This window comes from Oncorhynchus clarkii, chromosome 23, assembly GCF_045791955.1.
Source record: "Oncorhynchus clarkii lewisi isolate Uvic-CL-2024 chromosome 23, UVic_Ocla_1.0, whole genome shotgun sequence".
NCBI lineage: Eukaryota > Metazoa > Chordata > Actinopteri > Salmoniformes > Salmonidae > Oncorhynchus > Oncorhynchus clarkii.
In genome coordinates this window covers 912001-936583 of record NC_092169.1, presented here as the reverse complement: position 1 = coordinate 936583, position 24583 = coordinate 912001, and the positions used below count along the sequence as shown (strand labels likewise).

Sequence of the window (24583 nt, the reverse complement as noted above, 5' to 3'; positions counted from 1 at the left end):
CGTATCCCCCAAGGTGTCTACAGCATTGTGACGTCTTTTTTACGCATTTTCATTGAAGAATAGCTGTAAGGGAGCATATTTAGCAAGTGGTCACATGGTGTCTCCCGCAGAAAATCTTGCGTAAAATACTGAGGCAGCCATTTTTCCAATCGCTTCTTATGAGAAACCAATTGCCTCAACGGATATATTATCGAATTAATATGTTAAAAACACCTTGAGGATGGATCCTAAACAACGTTTGCCGTGTTTCTGTCGATATTATGGAGTTAATTTTGAAAAAAGTTTGGCGTTGTAATGGTAGCATTTTCCAGTCGATTTCTCAGCCAAGCATGATGAACAAACGGGAGCTATTTCGCCTACAAAAACTGGGAGTCTCCTATCTAACTGGGAGTCTCCTGAGTGAAAGCATCCGAAGTTCTTCAAAGGTAAATTATTTAATTTGGTTGCTTTTCTTATTTTCGTGAAAATGTTGCCTGCTGCCAGCAGAGCTAGCATAGCATTATGCCATGATAAACGTACACAAATGCCTGTCTAGCGTTGGCTGTAACGCATATTTTGAAAATCTGAGATGACAGTGTTGTTAACAAAAGGCTAAGCTTGTGTTTGAATATATTTCTTTAATTTCATTTGCGATTTTCATGAATAGGAAAAGTTACTAGGGGTATTTATGTCCGCCATGTTATGCTAATTCATTTGAGGCTATGATTACGCTCCCGGATCCGGGATTGCTCGTCGCAAGAGGTTTTGTAATTGAACCCACAACCCTGGCATTTCAAGTGACATGCTCTACCAACTGAGCCATACAGGAGCAATCCCAGCACCCCTCTGCTCTGCATAGCCACAGAAGTGAAACCATGGCCAGACAGACACCTTCCTCTCCACGGAGAACACTTTAGTATGTCATTGTATCTTACTGTCAAGTTCATATAATGTATCCCATCTGTGTTGACATTTCATCTATCCAGGTCTTCATCCACTTTTGACATCACATGACGGTGACGAATATTAGGTTATTCAATTATTGCATCTGAGCTCCTAGTGTGTGCGGCTCTCCTTTAATTTTTCAAGTGTTCTACTCCGCTAGCCAGCACCTCGCCTAAAAAGGTGTGCGTTTCTTTCACCTCTAGCTAGGTGACGTTAGTCATAAGGTTATCCCCTGATGAGTCACTCGCATAATGTGTGCCTTGCCAGGCTACTTACTATAGCCAAGTGAACATCAGTAGCTCATCAGAATAACATTAGCTTTTTTCTTATTCACTGTTTCACCATCAGCCCATTCAACAGCTTCAGATCGAACTAAGTGCAGTGCAGACAAACGTAAACCGTAGCACCAGGTTGTAAACAGGAAGTAATGAGTACGCACATGTACATGTTTTGTAGGTGGTTCCAAATTAACTAAAGCGTGATAAAGTCGTCCCTCGCAAGACGTATAGTCAGACATAAATGTACATAATTTTATCATGAAACACACAGCATAGACGCGAAAAGATCTGAAATTTAACTTCGGATTTCCCTGTTCCAGCCCAAATATATCATACTTTGACAAAAACGATGACTTATTGACTTAAATCATTGAGCAACATCACGGGTAAGCTCTGGGCATCGTCTTTCAGCTGAAAAAAAGTGGATTTCCGCTGGTGTGGGTGTTTAAAATCAGGTGAAATAAATAAAAAATGTCACCAAGTTACACTACTCAAAAGGGACTCATTTCGTGGAAAAACACAGTAGATGAGGTGAATTACCACCATAGAAAGCAGGACGCTCTGAGCTCAAGTGAAAAGCATTTTTTTGATGAGGAAGTCCATTATGCTGTAGTGTTATATAGTTATGTACAGGTAACTGCCAAAATAAAGGAAACACTTGAGTAAATGAAGGATACAAAGCCTATTGAAAGCAGGTGCTTCCTGAGTTAATTAAGTAATAAACATCACATCATGCTTAAGGTCATGTATAAAATGGCCAAATCTCAACCCAATTAAACACTTATTGGAGACTGCTTTCCAACAATAAAACACAGAAGTATGGAATTTCTCAGGGAAGAATGGTGTTGCATATCTCCAATAAAAGATCCAGACAATTTTAGAATCTATGCCAAGGGGCATTGAAGCTGTTCTGGCAGCTCTGGGTGGCCCAACGCCCTATAAAGAAACTTTATGTTGGTGTTTCCTTTATTTTGGCAGTTACCTGCAAGTAGTGTTATGTAGTGTTATGTAATGTTACCTCAAGGCCTGTTCCTTCACCTCTGACAGTGGGCATGGCTCGGGTAGATCTCTGTTGATTTCTCTCATCTCACTTTGTTGCCGTAGACATGCCTCCACCTTCGCTGTGATGTCATCACACAACTTACTTAGCGACTCGCGTTGGCTGAGGTTGGCCGGTATCTCTACACTGTTCAGGACGACCTCGGAACATGAAAGACGCTTCATATGGGAGTCACGTGTCCGACAGAGAGACTGGTACTTCTCAATGTTCTCATCTGAAATGACAACAAATAATCATAATGAATAAACAAATGTGTGTGTATTTGTGTGTGTGCGTGCATGCGTGCCTTCCTGCCTGACTTTGTGCTCTAAGAGCCCTGTACCTTGAGCGATGCTGTAGTTGAGTTGCCTGGAGGTCATTTCACTGTGGAACTTGTGCTGCGCGGAGCAGAGACTAAGGAGGTACTGAGCAATCTTAGAACTCTCTGTCACAAAACTGTGATTCTTACTGCTGGGACCACCACACTCTATTGTCAGCTTACGACGCTGGGGAAGGGGGAGAGAGACAACCGTCAGGGGCTTGTCTTTTAAATCAAGAGCATTGCAGCTGTTAATGTCAAACACACATCTGAAAGCACAGTATAGAATACAACACTAGTATTCCAGTAGTACTCACATTGGCAGAGATGGTATCGGTCTCCCTCCAGAGGAATCGCTGTGTGACGGTACGGAGGTGGTTCTTCAGCTCATAGACAATGATTCCAGTGGCACAGACTCCCAGCACCAGCTCCCCCACCACCGGCTTCTTCTCCCGGCATACCCGATGGAACACAATCCCATACTCTGGAAGCTGCTGAGCGATCTAGAGAGTAGATAGAACAAGTGTGTTGCAAGGTTGATCTCAGTAAAGGAGGAGAACATGCTCAATTCAACATCTTCTTGTGTATACATGTAAAAAAAAAGGGTCCTGGGAACCAAAATAGATTAGAGAAAATTGAAAGGGCAAGCACTCAATTGATTATGATTTGCAATAATAGAAGCTTTGTTTTACTGTATCTTTAAGCTCAGTTGAGATACATCAGCAAAAATAAGACGAGACAAAACTACCCAGTTTTAGAATGTTGTGTTGTAAAATTGACTCAAGACCGGGCATTCAGATCAAACAAACGAGACGTGCAGTTGAGACCATTTCCACTTTAATGGTGCCTCTTTACAATGACGTGATGAAATTTTGAAACAAGTGGCCACTTGTTGTAGCAAGTTGTTGTAGCAAACTAGTATTATGAAATACATGCACCAGAAACAGACCACACATTGGTATTTTGTCAGAGAAGTATCAGCAAGCTAGGCTAGCTAACTAACTGCTTGGCTAACTAACTGCTTGGCTAAAACAGAACATCAGCTCATTTTTCTCTGAATAGATAAACAGATCCGTCTCATTGCAAGACTTTAGCAAAATATTTGACATGTTGACTCCAGCAGCAGACATGAGCTGTTCTAAAACTAGGCTGTTCAGATCAAGCAAACTTCGTTCTAAAACTGCAGGAAACTGTCTTGTCTCGTCTTATGAATCTGAACTGGGGATTCATTTCCAAAACTTTGATTTCTGCAAATAATAATAGATTTAATACAGTGTTCAATCACTGTTCAATTTTCTTACTTTTAGGAACTCAGTCTCAGCCTCCTCCGGCAGCATCTCGGCATTGTTAGCGTGGAACCGTGACAACTCCTCCTTTAGAGTGGGCAGAGCCATCTTCTCCAGCATTCTCTTAGACACATACTGCTCCGGCTGGTAGTAGTTCCTACCATACAACTGAACAGAGATAACAGGCCTGTCAATGACATATACTGACACTAATGCAGCAGTCTTTACCATAACAGGATTGCATTCAATAGGTACCAAACTCAATAAAACTAACTGCATCAGAGAGGGACTACCTTAACTTAATTTTTTTTCTGTTTCAAAATGTTTTGGTTGTGTGTGCCATACTGAACATTACCCAGGTCTGTCAATAAGATACATTGCCATTGATGTTTTTCAGGACAGATATAACAGGTCTATCAATGAGATACTACGTCCTCAAACATACTGCGTTGGCTGGAAGAATGATTAAGAGCCATACAATCTCTCAGGATTTTATGTAGCCTAGTGGTTAGAGCGTTGGGCCAGTAACCGAAAGGTTGCTAGGTTGAATCCCCGAGCTGACAAGGTACAAATCTGTTGTTTTGCCCCTGAACAAAGAAGTTATTATCCCACTGTTCCTAGGCTGTCATTGTAAATAAGAATTTGTTCTTAACTGACTTGCCTAGTTAAATAAATACAAAATGTAGATCATTAAAGAAAAGAAAAACCCTGAAGAAAAATTCTGTTTCTGAGACACTGGTTCACTCAGTTTACCTCAGACATGTAGTCCCCAAACTCTGCCTGAAGAGCAAGAGCTGCCAGGAACATGCACGTCTCCTCATTGCAGTACAACCTGTCCTCTAGGATATCCTTCCGCAGCTGCAAGTAGTATTGGTGACGCGTCAGCCTGTGTCTGGAACACCCAATGTGCAGTTCTTTAAAGAGACAACTAATAACTGCATTTCACTAACAGTTCATGATACCAAAACTAGATACTTTTCAGTCAAATGAAAGATATAAAATAATGATCAGACTCACAATATGAAAGAGATGTCGTCAACGAAAAACTTGACCCGTAGAAAAACAAGAAAAGAAGTCGACACTACTTTTTTCCAACTGTCAGGAGCAACTTTTGAGATTTTAATCTCGTGGTCCAGGAAAAAGTATTCATCATCTAAAAGAAAGAATGACATAGTATATGTAGTATGACTATAAATCAATAAATCAACTACAGTATATGTTTATGAGACACATAAGATGGGTTGTTGTCAGTTTCTTACCATCGATGAAGGCCAGGCCGAAGTAGAAGTGCTCTACCAGGTTAGCGTGAGCCACCACCATGTCGAACACGTCTCTCCCTCTGGAATTTTTGTCACATCTGACCAATACAGACTGACCACTGGGCAACACCACACTAACCTCTCTCTGGGACGAACAAGACCTGCCCTTCTTAGACTGGTCGGAAGAAGATGGATTAGGTGGAGGGGGAGAGAAGGAGAGAGAGAGAGAGAGAAGGAGAGAGAGAGAGAGTGAGAAAGAGAGAGAGAGAGAGAGAGAGAGAGAGAGAGAGAGAGAGAGAGAGAGAGAGAGAGAGAGAGAAAGGATAACCAATCTTTAGTCAACAAAAAATAGACTCAAAACCCAAAAACATAAATCTTCCAAAACAATTCTAGAAAAAAAAAATGTTTTTACCACTATGGATCCGGGAAGCTCCAGACCTACATGGGGTTTGTCAGCCATCCTGATAAACTCAGGACCCAGAGCCTGAAAAGACACAACACGATGTAAACACAGCAACGCAGATACACAATCACATCATGCTAACATCACTACACATGGAAACAATTCATACACCACAATACACACACACACCTTCACACACACAGGATGCATCAGTCCTGACTATGACCGTCACCATGCTCCAGCAGCACTGCAGTTTCAAGTCAAGACTGATAAACCAGAACTGGGTCGGAGGTGACAGCTACCTCGATCTAACTGGGGCAGTGATGTCACAGGCTACGCTGACTACACCCAGCTTACTGTATCTTCGTTTCATCCCCATACACATTCTAGTTTTCAAAGTACGCTGTGCGTACACATCCTAGTTTTCAAAGACAAATGATTTTCAATGAACGTTCATTGAGTAACATACAAATCAATCTAATGATCATATTTGCTTTAGTGTATAAGACTGTGATTATATCTTAAACTGTGAAGGAGCTGCATGCGTCAGAGGAAAAATGTTGAGAGTAAAAAGAAGTATGGAATCTACAGAATGTATGACTCAGAGTCATGCATTCTGTTGCATATTATTTGTGTATTATCACCCCCAGAGCTCAGAAGATAACTCGATGGGGTCTCAGAAGAACATCAACCCACATCACAGGGTGCCATAGATCAGGGATCATCAACCAAACTCAGCAGCGGGCTGATTTTTTCTCAGGTCAGGGGGCCGGAACATAATTACAAATAAATTGTAGACTGCAAATTGTCCACAAAAAGCCCAAACAGATATAATATTTGGGTCCTTCTTTAAATCACATTCAGCTTAATGCCTTCATAAGCACTGCATAAATGTGTTACAAAGCATCTATAAGCGTATGTCATGCTTTATAAAGGGTTCATAAATGTGGCCTAACTGTGTGACATAATCACCAATGTCTAAAGTGACATAACACGGTATGTCGAATATGACTTAAACATGTGCTTTATAAAGGGTGACATGTTGTGCTGAAGGGTGGCATACGCTCTACAGTGATAACACCTTAGTCACATTATAGCTAATCTCATTCCTAGATACTTCTGCCCAAATGTGCAGAAGGTCTGGTGGACCAACCCATCAAACTTAGGACTTCATTAGTTAGATTTAAAAATAAATATAAAAAAGATAACTCGTGGAAATGGGCAGGGTTTAACAATAATTATGACTTTTTGACTGTGTTATGTGTTCTATCACAAATACCTCTCACACCCTGTGGATCATGAGATAACTTTATAAATAAGCAGAACGTTAATAACCTATTTATTGACACTTCATGTAGTGTCCTGTAATACTTCGTTTGTAGTGAGACACAGGAGATAACCGAGAGCACGGGCTGAATTCTGGAGATTGAGTGTACATAAAGATACACCAGGCGGGGGTGTTGGGACAGCGTTGGTCTGGTCCACACACAGAACTCCTTGCAAGCACCTACAGCGGTAATGATTGTCATGTCTCTTGTCGGTGGGTTCACAATTCTCATGTGAAGAGAGATCCAGCTGCATAATGGGTGAGCTTGAAGATGCTATGACAGAGGAAGTGAAGCTAAAGAGAGAGAGAAATACTAGATTCCACTGTAGACATGCAGAGGGGTTGGGTCTGGGAGCTACCTTAACTGCCATAATTGGGTTGGGTTAGTTTCTTTACTGATTAATGCATCATATAAAAGGATAGATGTTGGGGTAATTGTACTCTGGACAATAATCTTGAGGCATTGATGTGAAAGCATATACAGTCGTGGCCAAAAGTTTTGAGAATGACTCAAATATTAATTTCCACAAAGTTTGCTTGCTGCTTCAGTGTCTTAGATATTATAGTCAGATGTTACTATGGAATACTGAAGTATAATTACAAGCATTTCATAAGTGTCAAAGGCTTTTATTGACAATTACATGAAGTTGATACAAAGAGTCAATATTTACGATGTTGACTATTCTTTTTCAAGACCTCTGCAATCCGCCCTGGCATGCTGTCAATTAAATTCTGGGCCGCTGATGGCAGCCCATTCTTGCATAATCAATGCTTGGAGTTTGTCAGAATTTGTGGGTTTTTGTTTGTCCACCCGCCTCTTGAGGATTGACCACAAGTTCTCAATGGGATTAAGGTCTGGGGAGTTTCCTGGCCATGGACCCAAAATGTCGATGTTTTCTTCCCCAAGCCACTTAGGTATCACTTTTGCCTTATGGCAAGGTGGTCCATCATGCTGGAAAAGGCATTGTTCATCACCAAACTGTTCCTGGATGGTTGGGAGAAGTTGCTCTCGGAGGATGTGTTGGTACCATTCTTTATTCATGGCTGTGTCAAAATTGTGAGTGAGCCCACTCCCTTGGCTGAGAAGCTACCCCACACATGAATGGTCTCAGGATGCTTTACTGTTGACATGACACAGGACTGATGGTAGCGCTCACCGGACAAGCTTTTTTCCAGATGCCCCAAACAATCGGAAAGTGGATTCATCAGAGAAAATAACTTTACCCCAGTGCTCAGCAGTCCAATACCTGTACCTTTTGCAGAATATCAGTTTGTCCCTGATGTTTTCCTGGAGAGAATTGGCTTCTTTGCTGCCCTTCTTGACACCAGGCCATCCTCCAAAAGTCTTTGCCTCACTGTACGTGCAGATGCACTCACACCTGCCTGCTGCTATTCCTGAGCAAGCTCTGTACGGGTGGTGCCCCGATCCCGCAGTTGAATAAACTTTAGGAGACGGTCCTGGCGCTTGCTGGACTTTCTTGGACGCCTGAAGCCTTCTTCACAATAATTTAACCACTCTCCTTGAAGTTCTTGATGATCCAATAAATGGTTGAATGAGGTGCAATCTTACTGGCAGCAATATCCTTGCCTGTGAAGCCCTTTTTGTGCAATGCAATGATGACGGCACGTGTTTCCTTGCAGGTAACCATGGTTGACAGAGGAAGAACAATGATTCCAAGCATCACCCTCCTTTTGAAGCTTTTTTTCCTTTTGAAGTCTGTTATTTGAACTCAATCTGCATGACAGAGTGATCTCCAGCCTTGTCCTCATCAACACTCACACCTGTGTTAACGAGAGAATCACTGACATGATGTCAGCTGGTCCATTTGTGGCAGGGCTGAAATGCAGTGGAAATGTTTTTTGGGGGATTAAGTTAATTTGCATGGCAAAGAGGGACTTTGCAATTAATTGCAATTCATCGGATCACTCTTCATAACATACTGGAGTATATGCACATTGCCATCATACAAACTGAGGCAGCAGACTTTGTGACAATTAATAGTTGTGTCATTCTCAAAACTTTTGGCCACGACTGTATATGCTTTCACATCAATGCCTCAAGATTATTGTCCAGAGTACAATTTTTTGGGGCCACGACTGTACAGTGCTGCGCTACCTCAATAGGATGTGGCATTGATTAGAGACACGCACTTGCCTATCAGGTGACGTGCCTATCAGGTGGCAATGGAGGGAGATGGAGATGGGAAACAAAATGAAAATGACATAACTTGGGAACACCTCTCGGAGCCTGTGGCCGGAAAGGGGGCGACTGGGTGAAAGCATGAGGTTCTCTAGGGCATCATGGAGGCATAGAGTCAAGCGAAGAGAGAGTGGGAATTTTCATGTTGTCAGACTTTGTTTTTTCTGTGCATATATAATTATGCATATCTTGCCACATTGTTAATACTGTCTTGTGTTTCTTTTTGCTTTTCAAGTCTTGTGCTATCACTCTCCTAGAAACCATCAGGGATCATATGGGAGGAGGAAAGACGCAGTCTGGTAAGAGTCAACATGACAGCCATGAGTTGGGAAGGAGTGAGCACTTTGGGGCAGAGGTCAGGCCAGATGAAGTGAGGAAGAATAGACATCACTAAGGTTCTGTCTAGCAACAGAGATGCATTGGCTGTTCAGATATATAGGAGGAGACTCAGCATATTAGAAAGGGTTAAATATCAGTGCTTGCGTGAATATGTCTTTTGTCTGTTCAGCTGTTCGATCGTTTCGGCTGAATAAACTTGGTTTAAGCTTTCATAGTGTCAGTTGAGGTTAGACTCTGATATTTAGAACCTAACAGATAATTCATAACACATCATTAAAGACTCTATATCGCATGACGCTGTACTTAATTTAAACTCAGACTCCTTTGGTCATTCATAACACATATCTAAATGTCTTATATCATATGACGCTTTACTTACTATAAAGTCAGACACCTTTGGGCATTCATAACCAATACATAAAGGCTCAATGATGTAAACACTTAGGGAATTATCACTAACAGCTAAAGCAAATAAACATTAAAGACATGTTTAAACCATACATTTCCATTTATTTGTACATTCAACTGTATAACTACAAAGGATCTGGGGGACAAACCAGAGACTTTCTGTCGACTGACTCTCCAGCAGACGGACCGGCGATTTCAACAGAGAGACAACAAAGGCATACAATCGTAAATATGTAAATGGTAAATCCTTTGGAATTAGTGGCATTTCCATGAGCATAGTTATCAGCTGTGTGTACGATAGTAGAGTCCTTTGTCTTTTCACCCACTCTTTCTTACATGCCCCTCCCTTTTCATTTGGTGTAACAAGCCGTCATATCGGTTTAGTCTACTGGGGATTGTTCATTGTATCATGTTACTAACCAATGTATAACCTAGCCTGTGTGTTTATGTACTTCTGTGTGATTATTTAGTTAGTAAATAAATAGTTAAGCCAATTGGTATACCGCTGATTCATCACTTATGCTAGATTTCCAAGAGTTTGCAACATTCCGAATATGACTGATGATGTAATAATACATTAATAAGTGACTGTTATTGACAAGATATGAAAATATCTGAAGAGAGTTCAATTCAGGAAATAGTAACCCTTTAAACAACATAGACATAGATAATTGATTTGATAATATAAAAGTCTTCACATTAATGATAGTCCAAGACACGACATCAGCATATGTGAGAACTCCTTCAAGACTGTTGGAAAAACACTCCAGGTGAAGCTGGTTGAGAGAATGTCCAGTGTGGGCAAAGCTGTCATCAAGGCAAAAGGTGTCTACTTTGAAAAATCTAAAATATGAAAAATATTTTGATTTGTTTAACACTTTTTTGGTTACCAGTTGGCCGCCAGTTGAGGAACCCTGCCATAGATAGATCATAGACGGATGGATGGAGTGACAGACAGACAGATTTACCTTGACTTTCCTCTCGGTGAGGCTGGCTGAGGAGTCACTGAAGGTGATGAAGGGGCTGTGGGGTTGGGGTGCACCCTTTGAGGGGGCACCAATGTAGGGGCTCTGACACAGCCAGCTACTGCTACTTTCCATGTGTCTGAGATCTTGTGGCAGTCTGAAGGGACAGTGGAGAAAGAGAGTCAGAGAGAGAAGAGAGTCAGAAAGAGAGATTCAAAGAGAGAGAGAGAGAGAAAGAGAGAGAGAGCGAGAGAACATTCAGAAGGGGAAAGGGGAGGGGAGAAAGGGAGATGAGCGACAGACACTCAAGTTAAAGACGACAGTTAGCGAGAGACAGATATAGAAAGTTCAGAAAAAGTGCTTCAACCGTACGCCTCAATCCAAAAAAATCTAAACACTTGTCCACATTTTCCAATACTTTTACAACATTAGTTGCTCATTATCAACTTGATTGTAATCAACATAAAATTATGTATTTATGTCCATTATTGTATAGGACACAGTAATGGATGTTTGAGTGCGTATTTCCCCAGAGTCTTACTTGTTGTTAACTGCCTGAGGTCACACACAGGTCAGTCCCACAGTTGTGTGTGTGTCTGTGCAAATGTGTGTGTGTGTGTGTGTGTGTTTGTGTTTATCTGCTTTGTTAGGCATGTATACCTGTCTATGTTAGGTGGGTATGCAGGGGTGGGAGAACTTCTGGGTTTCTGTCTCCAGGGTTTGTGAAGTAAACTCTCTGTAACACAAACACCAAATGACACTGATAAAACACATACTTAAGGAATAGACAGGCCTAATACAAACATTTGTTTCGTTCAAAGATACTTAAATATTCTAAACATGTATCACACATTATACTGTTGAATCTATTTCAATAAAAAGTATACACATATCACTCATTTACTAAAAAAAGGAAGGTTTCCCTTTGGTCACATTTCAGCAGCTTCCATGGTCAACTACAATATTATCTCACTGACTGTACTGAGCAAATTAACCATTAGGAGTGCCTAATCTAGACCATCTACAACATTCTTCAAAAACAGGTGAAACATAGAAATCTAATTTGTTGTACAGTAATAACAAATATACAGTTTTAAAAACACTGAGCCCTGTCTAGCTACCCCTTTGCACATCCAAAATGTATTCACACAATGTACAGTGCATTCATTAAGTATTCAGACCCCTTGACTTTTTCCACATTTTGTTACGTTACAGCCTTATTCTAAAATGGAGTAAATTGATTTTTTCCCTCATCATTCTACACACAATACACCATAACGACCAAGCAAAAACTATTTTTTAGAAATGTTTGCAAATGTATTACAAATTAACATCGGGAATATCACATTTACATAAGTATTCAGACTCTTTACTTAGTACTTTTGTCACGTTCTGACCATAATTCTTTTATGTTTTCCTTGTTTTAGTGTTGGTCAGGACGTGAGCTGGGTGGGCATTCTATGTTGTGTGTCTGGTTTGTCTATTTCTATGTTTGGCCTGATATGGTTCTCAATCAGAGGCAGGTGTTAGTCATTGTCTCTGATTGGGAACCATATTTAGGTAGCCTGTTTTGTGTTGGGTTTTGTGGGTGGTTGTTTCTTGTCTTTGTGTTTTCTGCACCAGATAGGGCTGTTTCGGTTTTCACGTTTAATGTTTTGTATCCTGTTCATGTTTGAGTTGCCTTATTAAATTACCATGAACTATACCCACGCTGCGTTTTGGTCCGCCTCTCCTTCCCAGGAAGAAAGCCGTTACAACTTTGTTGAAGCACCATTGGCAGCGATTACAACCTCAAGTCTTCTTCGATATGACTCTACAAGCTTGGCACACCTGTATTTGGGGAGTTCCTCCCATTCTTCTCTGCAGATCCTCTCAAGCTCTGACATGGGACCTTATATAGACAGGTGTGCGCCTTTCCAAATCATGTCCAATACATTGAATCTACCACAGGTGGATCCAATCAAGTTGTAGAAACATCTCAAGGATGATCAATGGAAACAGGATGTACCAAGCTCAATTTCGAGTCTCATAGCAAAGAGTCTGAATACTTATGTAAAGAAGCTTTTTCGGTTTCTCATTTTCAATACATTTGAAAAAATGTCAAAACCTGTTGTCGCTTTGTCATTATGGGGTATTGTGTGTAAATCATTTAATCATTTTTAGAATAAGGCTGTAACGTAACAAAATGTGGAAAAAGTCATTTCCCGAATGGACTGTACATCATTAATTTTTTTCAGGAGTCACTAAATGAGAGAAAACAATTGTCCAATAAGAACACTAATTCTCCTATTCAAAACACTTTCTATCATTTGTTCCTACCAAAGCAGTCTAACCCATGCATTTTACCTGACTTGGTGTCAGAGTTGTTAGAGTACTGTCTGCTCCCTGCTCCAGCCGCACAGCCCTCACTGTAGTCAGGATACCGATCATGCTTATCTGGTAAAATACCAGGTGAAATACCAGGTAGAACAACAGGTGAAATACCAGGTAAAACAACACATAAAACCAGGGGTGTATTCATTAGTGAACATCGTAGCAAAACATAAGAATATGTTTTGCAGCAGGAAATGGAAACAAGTTTTCTTCCGTTTAGTGCTTTGTGAATACAACCCAGGTAAACAACCAGGTGACTAATGGCTTTACCTGGTTTAAAGGTTCAAATCAATGTTCCACAAATAACATTGACTTTCCATTGCACAGTGTTGTTTTTTCAGTTGAAAAATGCAAATCTTACCCAGCTTCGTTAGCTGTCTATGTCTTTGTTTGTGGCGTTAAAGCCAGTTAGTCCATAGATGCCAAAATAGTATGGTCCGCGATCAAAGAGTTTACAGTTTATTTTCTTTATTGCTTCTAACACAAAGTTCCAGAAATAGGGCTAAGTATGGCTGCCTGTCCGTTTGACCTGGGTAACTACTCCATCTTCGAGTTTGTAAGTGTGTGTTTGTGTGTGTGCGTCTACTCTGCATCCGCAGATTACTAGTTATCACTGCAGGTCCTAATCCTTGCTGTGCCTCAAGGTTAAACTCTTAATCCTTTTTTACCAAAGTCTTACCGCAGGAACAATTTAGGTGGTCTACATCTTTGTGTTGTCAGTAACGCTAAAAAAGGTAAAAATGACCTATTTACATTTACACGCGACATACAACAACCTAATCCAAACTATTAGATGCGATTAAAGGTAGACTCAGCAATTTGAAGACTCAGCAAACAGAAGTCAAATCACATTGGGAAGATAATATAGTGGCAGTCAGGGGGATTAGAATTTTGTTTTTGTTTACGACTCTATTTATCCCTATTACCCACTATTATCACTCCGTTATCATGGAAACAAGAGCTGACAGAGGATGTGATGTACGATGATGTCATGCTGCTGTTTGTCAGGGTAGTAGTTCAAATCTAGAGCTAAGAGCCTCTAACAATGATAGGGGACCTGGACACTCTGACCTGTCCCAGTTTACTAGTACTACTACCGGATTCGTTTATTGTAAGGTCTGGAGATTAGGTCCAATGAAAGATCTGGACATAATGTCATAAAAAGCTAATCAGACAAGATCCCAGACAGGGCTATAGAGATCGTTTAGAAGCGGTCCTTACCGTTAACCCTTTCTCTGATCATCTGACTCCTCCCACACAGTGGAACAAAGGGCTCAGACCCATGGTCCACCTGAGAGAAAAGTATTCTACTGATTAGATTGCGGCATTACAGAGAGACAGACACACACATACACATAGATAGACTCCCCCCCATCTCCCCCGACACACACTCACAGCTTCGTGAAAGACATCCTCCACCAGCTGTCGTATTACTCTGTTGGGCGGAGGCAGGAGAGAGGCTTTGTGCTGAGACTCACAGGACTCCAGGATACTGTTCAGATTGACTCTGCGGTGGGCCAGGTCCTCGCACATACTCACTAGCAGGCCGTTCAGGTGGTCACTCAACTGGACCGGCTAGGAGAGACAGGAATAGAGACGATAGACGAGGTATCGATAGCTCTCCAGGTACTAATACCAATACGGGAATAGAGAGAAGTGTAGTGGTGTGCCCGAAACCACTGGAAGACAGAACATGCTTGAGAGAAAGACTTGAGAGACTAACTTTGTTGTGTAACAAGTTTAATGCTTCTCTGATTTTAAATAAATTAACGTTGAGGGCCATAGTAATGTCAGAGAGCCACATTTGGTATCACTGCTCTGATAAGTCTTATAAGTCTATATGTGGTGTTTGAAAATAAAATGGCCTCACCTGATTCTGAGGTAGATGATAATTGACAGACCAGTAGAGAGTCATACCCAGTGAATACACCAGCATCTGGCAGAAGACAGACAGATTAGACCATGACACTTAATATGAGTCAGACATAAAAAAAACACCCCTGTTTGCCAAAACAATTCACCTCAACAGCGCAGATGGTGTATCCTGGTGTATTGTGTTTGGTTTACACAGGCAAAGCAGTGTCTACACAAGGGCAGCACTTAAAAAACGGTTTTCCTCTCGAGTACCATTAGATGGGGTTATGTGCGAGTTATTACTTGAGGCTCACTGCTGTAAGTGCTTCCATCTACTGTATCAGGAGTACGCACGCACACACACACACGGCACACATGGCACACACACACACACACACACACACACACACACACACACACACACACACACACACACACACACACACACACAGTATGTTAGTGCTGCCCCCTTGTGTATTAGCTTCAGTACAAGGACTTAGCTCGCTGCAGCAGTGTTTGTGCTGATAGTGCCATTAATTCTTTAAGTTAGTGGTGCTGGCCCGAGGCCATGTGAGGGATGGATTACATCATACTGTAAATCCTCTCTCTCTCTGAGGGGAACCATGAAAAACCACATTCACACCTCTCTAACGGTCAACAGCAGAATTGCTTCTAATGTCAACATCAGAAACCACATTGTGATAGACGCTAATCTAATCTTAGCTTTACATTTATGCTCCCTGATATATAAGGATAGGATTTGGGAGGGTAAGCTGATTCTAGATCTGTGCCTACGGGAAACGTGTGTTTGGAGCTGGGACTTGTGTCCGGTGTGTGCTACCTTCTCCATAACATCTTTGGTTGAGGAAGCACAGCCTTGCAGCATCTCTGGCGCAGTAAAGTTGCACTCCTCGTCTGATAGGGCACAGTTCTTAAACGCCAGTGTGCCGGTGCCCGAGAGCAGCAGGGAGGAGGGGCTTATGATGCTACACATACTGTTATGTCCTGGGAAGGGAACAGAAATAAAGATACTGGGAATGACATGCAATAATGTGTAGAATAGCTGGAAATTAGCAAAGGGATTCTTGAAAGTCAGGACAATCCTTGTCCGGCAGTGAAACTTTATTTTGATGTAAAGAAAATTATTTTGTTGCATTATTTGAGCTTAAAATGTACATTTAGGGGAAAAAAGTGAAAAAAGTTGTTTTTTTCACAATATTTTCTATGTCAATAATTTCCATGCCTGCTCAATGCCTGGAAATGCCCTTATCCGGAGAAAAGGATCTCAATTTCAACCTCTCACAACAATTGTTTAATGTAAAAAAATAACTGGCAAAAATTGATATTAACTGAAAAATTGTCTTATGCTGTCATGTATTGTCATATTATGTCTTGTTCCTGTTCTTTCTCTTCACTCCGTCTCCCTCTGCTGGTCGTATTAGGTTACCTTCTCTTCCTCTCCTTCCCCCAGCTGTTCCTCATCTTCTCTAACTACCTCGTTCACCCTTTTCCCACCTGTTCCCTTTTTCCCTCTGATTAGGTCTCTATTTCTCTCTCTGTTCCTGCTTCAGTCTTTGTCAGATTCTCGTTTGAGTTTCTCATGCCAGAACCAAACTATCGTCTCGTTTGCTTCACCCTTGTCCTGTCCTGTCGGAATCTGCCTGTTCATCTGATGCTACGTGTGATCAGGTACCTCTGTCCTCTACGACCCGCGCCTACCCAGAGAGACCAGCAGTCTGTCGCCGCTAACCCAGCTATTCTCCTCTGCTGCTAAGAAGGGGACTCTAACCCAGCTATTCTCCTCTGCAGCTAAGAAGGGGGACTCTTCTGTGAATATCAGAAGGACTTTATGATTCATTTGTCGCCCTCTCTGCGGGTTGTCTATTTTGCCATTATATACATTTGAAGAGGATCTATGTCTCCCCTGTGTTTTGACATTAAAGGACTCTGTTTTTGTTAAACCGCTTTTGGGTCCTCACTCACGTGCATAACATATGGAGTTTATTGCAATAGCCCTATGTGACTTTAAAAATCTTTCATGTCAAAACTTACATTCCCAAAAGATCTGTCCAGAGAGTTGGTTTACTCCGTCAGATTTGTCTAAAATCCTAAATTAATCAGGAATGAGCATGGTCACCCCTTATTAATGTGCCCATTACATGTAGTGCAACAAGACCATTAATGTCTGTAAGCAATATTGTAATCACCATGGTCACAACCATAAACTGTCAACTCCATCTGCCTGATAGAATATAAATTTTGGTTAAAATCTGTTACATGTAATTAGGGTGAAGGGTCACAAAGCAACCGAGGAACAACTAAATTGTCACTTTGTATATCACTTGAATGAAGAAGAAAAATTACATTTTTGTTTACTTCGCAAAACATGAACTCAGTCAGATATTTGTCCAACGTCAATTCCGGCAGAGTGCTGAAACATCTGATAGAATGTTTGCTTTTATTGGGGATTTTCAAAAAATAATTTTCCAAATTTTACAAATGTTTGTATTAAACTTTTATTTTTAGAGGCAAAAATATGTATGTTTTCAGTATCTGTTGTCAACTCTGTCAGTGGGTTGTCAATTTGTTTGTCAATATTGTGATAATAATATTGTAATTATTGTTCTGCAATGTATGCTTAAACAATTTAAGTATTTGCTGTGTTAGACCTAAGGGATAATGCTTGCTTTATAAATGTTGCTTTACATTCTAAATCTAGAAAACATGACAAAATGCTAACAAAATTAGCCCTGGAGCATGCTCTAAAAATTTTAAAAAGAAGTCTGGAGATATGTTTTACATATTTGAATAATCACATTTTAGAAGGAAACAATCAAAGCATTTAAACACTTGTTGGAAAATAATTGTAAAAATCAAATGCCTTTAATGTTGGCTGACAGAGTTGACATAAATTCAGTTAGTTGCATTTTTTTATTGAGGTTGTTCCTTTACATCACATATGTCAGAGTCAAGGCCCGCGGGCCACATCCGGCCCGCAAGAAGGTTTTTTACGGCCCCTGGGATGATCTTGATTTATTATTAGAACCGGCCCGCAGCAAGCCGGCAGCCCGCAGATCTTTTACACGCACCAATACTACATTTCCCACAATGCAAAGGTGACGCACCGAGCAGTAGGCTGCTTCATTTCAATATTTATTGGCACAGCAGTCGTCAGCATCACAGTAAAATTAACTTTCAGATACCCATCAAAAATGGCAAAACGGAAGGTGGATACTGAGAACCGGGGGTTTCAAACAAGGTGGGAGTCGGAGTATATGTTCACGAAGGTAGCTGGAAAACCTGTGTGTCTTCTGTGTGGAGAAAGTGTGGCGGTACTGAAAGAGTATAATCTGAGACGACATTATGAAACGAAACACGCGGACACACACGCGGACGCAACTGTCAAGGCCAGTTTTATTTTGGCAGAAGAGATCGCTAAATCAGCCCGGCCATTTACGGAGGGGGATTTCATCAAAAACTGCATGATTAAAGTTTGTGACGAAGTTTGCCCAGAAAAAAGGCAACTCTTTTTAAATGTGAGTCTGAGCAGAAACACCATTGCCGAGAGAGTAGACCAGTTGTCCATCAATCTAAAAGAGCAGCTTGTGAAAAAGGGAAAAGATTTTATTGCATATTCCTTGGCTGTGGATGAGAGCACCGACATTTCTGACATTGCCCAGTTGTCAATTTTCATCCGCGGAGTGGACTCCAACCTAAGCGTGACAGAGGAGTTTTTGGCTTTACGTCCTATGCATGGCACAACTACTGGGCATGATTTGTATGAAGAGGTGTCAAGATGTGTAAATGAGATGGAGCTGCCTTGGGAAAAACTCGTGGGTTTGACAACCGACGGAGCACCTGCGATGTGTGGACACAGGAGCGGACTGGTGGCGAAGATACGGGAAAAGATGCAAGAGGAAAACGCGACAGGTGAGCTGACAGCTTATCATTGTATCATACACCAGGAAGCGTTGTGCGGTAAAGCCTTGAAAATGGAGCATGTAATGAGCATCATCACGCGCACAGTTAACTTTATCAGAGCCAAAGGTTTGAATCACCGCCAGTTCAAGGCATTTCTGACGGAGTTAGAAACGGAGCATGGTGATTTGCCTTATCACACAGAGGTGCGATGGCTAAGCCAGGGAAAGGTGCTTCAAAGATGTTTCGAGCTTCGTGAGGAGATTTGTCTGTTCTTGGACAGCAAAGGGAAAGATACAACACAACTCCGAGACGAAATGTTTCTGTGTGAAATGGCTTTTCTGTGTGACATTACGAGTCATCTGAATGCAATAAACTTGCAGCTGCAGGGTCGGGATCGTGTCATCTCTGATATGTACAGTACAGTGAAGGCATTTAAAACCAAACTGACTCTGTGGGAGACGCAGATGCGGAAAGAAAATTTGAGCCACTTTCCCAGCTGCCAGACCATGAAAGAGAAGCTCTCTACCAGTGCGTTCCCGAGCACACAGTTGGCTGATAAAATAGGTATGCTTGCCGCTGACTTTCGACGCCGATTTGCTGACTTTGAAGCACAAAAAAGCAGGTTGGAACTGCTCGGTAACCCATTTGCTGTTGACGTGGAAAGCTCACCACCAAACCTCCAAATGGAGTTGATTGACCTCCAATGCAATGATGCACTGAGGGCAAAATATGCGGCAGTGGGTGCTGCGGAGTTCGCCCGTTTCCTCCCCGGCACAATGCCCCAGCTGCGCATCCAGGCTGCTCAAACGTTGTCTATGTTTGGCAGCACATACCTGTGTGAACAACTGTTTTCTTTGATGAACCTGAACAAAACATCACACAGAAGTCGACTTACTGCTGAACACCTCCACTCAATTCTGAGGATTTCTTCAGCTCAGAGCCTTACCCCGAACATTGATGAACTTGTGGAAAAGATGGGACACCACCAAGTATCACCCTCAACCTCAAACAAGTGAACATTACTGTGCAATCACATATTTAGAGTTTTTACTCAGTTCAAGTTTAAAAGTTAAAATTTAATATTTGTTTTCACTGCATGTTACTTCTCCTTAAACAAAGTGTTGTTTTTGATTAATAGATTTTTGCACTTTATTTTTTTGTATTTCAATCCAATTATATTTTAAAAATATTTCAGTTGAGTGGATGATAGATAATTGCTATTATTGTTTTTTCTTTGAAGTAAATTTAGCCCACTTTTGCTAAAATAGAAAATATAGTCTACTGATGGTGCCTTGAATACCGGTTTCTTTCATTTAATGTTCATGTTATGGGGATATTTATATAAAGGAAATTTGTCTTTTGTGTCTGTTGAAAATTAAAGATTACTGACAGAGCCATAAGAAAATATTGCTTTATTTATCTGATCATATTGTAATATATTTGTTAGGTTTTCAGTAGGTTCAATTAGGTTCACTAGACTATATGCGTCATTTAAAAATTTTTCAATGAACATTCGAACAGTCCGGCCCTCGTCTTGTAGCTGATTTTTTTATTTGGCCCTCCGTCCATTTGACTTTGACACCCCTGCTTTACATGGTGCGATAGCTGATACTTTGGTCCATCAAAAAATATATATATTTCAAATTATATTAATATGAATACAAATATTTGAGATTGTCCCTTATTTCAAGGATCCAACAGCAACCCTTAATCTGACCTTGTGGGGGGGACCTGCGAAACACCACTGGTGTGATCACGTAAGTGTTCCAATTTTTTTTTCTGTGATCACATGTGATCTTAATGCAAAATCATGTGGTTTTTCAGTAAGGGTTCCCAGGAGGAGTATTAGTATTATTTAGTGTTTAATAGTAGTGAGTTAGCACATCAGTCGTATTATTGCACCTTTGTATGAGACATCAACCAGGGATTCTGTGGTGCCCAGGAGGAGGGACCACACTTCATCCTCCAGAAGGGGACCTCCTCGAGTCTCCAACACCTCTGCTAGCGTCACAAATGTTCTGCTCATCCTGCTCACACACCTGGAAAATGAGACATTTATCAACTTTTAATTTATCATCAAATCACAGCCTACTTCGCCAAACGGTGATGATTTAACAAAGGCGCATTCGCGAAAAAAAGCACTATCGTTGCACAAATGTACCTAACCATAAACATCTTTTGCCTTTCTTAAAATCAATACATGGAAGTATTTTAAACCTGCATATTTAGGGAAATTGTGTCACTTCTCTTGTGTTCATTGCATGCAGAGTCAGGGTATATGCAACAGTTTGGGCCGCCTGGCTTGTTGCAAACAAATTTTCCAGAATTTACCATAATTATGACGTAACATTGAAAGTTGTGCAATGTAACAGCAATATTTAGACTAACACGGAACCCAAACTGGCTGCCTCGTGCGCCATCGTGTGCTATCGTGCGTAAATGTATTTTGTCCCCCTACACCAAACGCGATCACGACACACAGGTTCAAATATCAAAACAAACTCTGAACCAATGACATTAATTTGGGGACAGGTCTCAAAGCATTAAACATGTATGGTAATTTAGCTAGTTAGCTTGCAGTTGCTAGCTAATTTGTCCTATTTAGTTAGCTTGCTGTTGCTAGCTAATTTGTCCTGGGATATAAACATTGAGTTGTTATTTTACCTGAAATGCACAAGGTCCTCTACTCCGACAATTAATCCACACATAAAACGGCCAACCGAATCGTTTCTAGTCATCTCTCCTCCTTCCAGGCTTTATCATCGTTTAACTTATATGGTGATCTCATCTAAACTTTCATTGTATTACCGGCAAAACAGTTCGTCTTTCAGTCACCCACATGGGTATAACCAATGAGGAGATGGCACGTGGGTACCTGCTTCTATAAACCAATGAGGAGATGGGAGAAGCATTACTTGCAGAGCGATCTGCGTCAGAAATAGGAATGACTTCTATTTTAGCCTTTGGCAACGCAGATGCTCGTTGGCGCATGCGAGCAGTATGGGTGCAATAATTGAATAACATGGATTTCTACATTTATTTTGCGACGCTCGCGCATGCGACGTGTCCGGTCTGGTCACCCGTTTGATAAAATACGTAACAATTCCTTATTTCACTGACAGAATAAAAGTTTTATTCTCGAAATGATAGTTTCCAGATTTGACCATATTAATGACCAAAGGCTCGTATTTCTGTGTTTATTATATTATAATTAAGTTTATGATTTGATAGAGCGGTGGTAGGCAGCAGCAGGCTCGTAAGCATTCATTCATACTTTACTTTATTTGCCAGCAGCTCTTAGCAATGCTTGATCACAGCGCTGTTTATGACTTCAAGCCTATCAACTCCTGAGATTAGAATGGCAATTTTTTTTATTTTTTATTTTACCTTTATTTAACTAGGCAAGTCAGTGAAGAACAAATTCTTATTTTCTTTGACGGCCTAGGAACAGTGGGTTAACTGCCTTGTTCAGGGGCAGAACGACAGATTTTTACCTTGTCAGCTCGTGGATTTTATCTTGCAACCTTTCAGTTACTAGTATGTATTATATTAAGTTAAAATAAGTGTTCATTGTTCATTCAGTATTGTTGTAATTGTCAATATTACAAATATATACAGTTGGGCTACACAATAATAGTTTGGGCTAACAGCGGGATAATCATAATTTTGAAGTTCAGCACCACAAAGCAGTGGACAGCAACCTCTCAGGTGCAGCCCACTCTATTCTAGAAAATCCTTAAAGATAAATGGGAAAAGCCCTAATCAGGAAGTAAGAACCCTATCAGCCAGGAAGGGGAAGGCCCCCTTATAAACTTGGTAGAATAGTAGCACATGTAATAGAATAGTAGATTAGAGAATAGGATAGGACTACTTTGTATATAGTACTACTGACTGTATCCAAAATAAACACTGTACATTACACACTCAACATAATACACACATTACCCATGTCATACATATTGTACATGTCTCGTACAACCACATACATAATGCTTATTGCACACTGCCCTTACACATTATGCCAGTGGTGTATTAACACAGCTCAACTACGCTGTTTAGGTATTTGACATAAAGCAGTGCTTATGCATGTTCAGCATACACACATATTGGTACCCTATAGCGTCTTCCTGAGGGGAGAAGCTGATACTCGGGGTGAAGTACATGGAAGGGGTCTGAAATCATTTCTGAGCTTGTCTGATAAGTGTCTGTTCAAAAATGTTCTGCAGGGAGGGATGCTGCCTAAACAAAAACTTAACAAAAATATAACTCTCCATTGTTTCTTTGAATTTACACCACAACACACAACACATCAGACAATCAGTGGCTCCCAGTCATTTACAGTAGGCTTGGTGATGTATCCCTTTAAATGTGCCACATGACAACAATCCCGCATATCATGACAACCAATGACATAAAGCAAAAGCTGCCGTGTGAAATCACTGTACTGTCGTGGTCTGACACTAACTGTACCTCTTGTCACGTGAATGACAAAGACATACTTTGAATTATATTTTAAATATTTGTTTCAGACATTGAGAGGGATATCTATTGTAGAGAGTGAGTCTGGGAACTGTGTGTGTGTGTGTGTGTGTGTGTCTGTGTTGGAGTTTGCCCATGATATGTTTACAAATCACTGTCAGACTCAGAAATGTACTTTCATTCATACTTTCAACACTTTAGGCTGAGTATCTACCAAAGAACAACCTACAAAGGCAAAGACTGGAAGTAAGTATGCAGTTGTTGAGTAGCCTATATAAGCCCATAAACTTTAAGCCTACCTTTTTGTATTTTGTTTGGCATGAAGCCAACATGGATATGGCAATATACTGTATGGTCTATAATGTTTAGGCCTACTTGTATGTTTAGGCCTACTTGTAACACCAAAAGTGATACAGTGGGTTTACAACAGGATACAGAACAGCTCCTAACTATCCAATTATCTCATTTTATTAGCAGGTGATATACTAAATGACACTTCCCGGTTTAAATAGATAGAAAGAAGAACATTCTGTTTATGTGGGCTTCATTTTACCTGGTCACAATCGATATGTGAAGAACTCGAACCTTCAGTAATATCCTTAGCGTCTTCAACACTGCTCCAATATAATCCTTGTGATCATTGCATGTAGTTTTCTCGTCCTCTCTGTAACTAGGAGCTACAGTCCATCAAGCAACGCAAGACTGTAACCAAACTGTACTCCATGCCAGTGCCTCAACTCAAAACAGCCAAATCCATTTCTTCCATTACCAGATCCTTGAAATGTTACGGTGTTTCAAAACGTTTGGTTTCTTCCTGTAAATTGCCACTATTATTAGCCCGCCCTGGCACTAAGAAGTCAATTGGATTACACATGCGCAGTTTGACAGGCATCAGGTCAGAGGCGCGACCGCCAATACCGAGCAGGGAAGATCTGTGTTCACAGTCCCCATTAACTTAATATGTCTGACCCCCAGAACCAGCGCTAGAAAATACAGGACCTGTTCCATCAAAGCCGCATGACAGTAGTAGCTGTAGAAAGCACTAGAAGTAACCTAATGGCTTTTAATAGGCACTTACTCCGTTGGCCAAAGCCTATGAGGAAATGAATGGGGTTTTGTATATATTTTTTTATATAAATGCCGAGGTCTGTGGTAAACACGCTTAGGAGATCTTATATGTTTTGTCCAATGAGATAACCTTATGTGAAT

At 40.9% G+C, this 24583-nt stretch overlaps 1 protein-coding gene across 1 annotated transcript in view; it reads right to left on the bottom strand.

Moving 5' to 3' along the window:
• The window catches only part of LOC139381965 (tyrosine-protein phosphatase non-receptor type 13-like), a 96751-nt gene extending 72628 nt beyond the window's left edge, over positions 1 to 24123 (bottom strand). The window contains 17 exon segments of the mRNA XM_071125849.1: positions 2221 to 2476; positions 2585 to 2747; positions 2878 to 3063; positions 3862 to 4014; positions 4600 to 4738; positions 4864 to 4999; positions 5106 to 5280; positions 5518 to 5589; positions 10751 to 10904; positions 11408 to 11483; positions 13094 to 13183; positions 14342 to 14411; positions 14516 to 14695; positions 14991 to 15056; positions 15816 to 15979; positions 20798 to 20934; positions 23928 to 24123. Of these exon segments, the coding sequence (XP_070981950.1) occupies positions 2221 to 2476; positions 2585 to 2747; positions 2878 to 3063; positions 3862 to 4014; positions 4600 to 4738; positions 4864 to 4999; positions 5106 to 5280; positions 5518 to 5589; positions 10751 to 10904; positions 11408 to 11483; positions 13094 to 13183; positions 14342 to 14411; positions 14516 to 14695; positions 14991 to 15056; positions 15816 to 15979; positions 20798 to 20921 (2204 nt within the window). The 5' untranslated portion in view covers positions 20922 to 20934; positions 23928 to 24123.
• Positions 24124 to 24583: the final 460 nt, after the last annotated feature.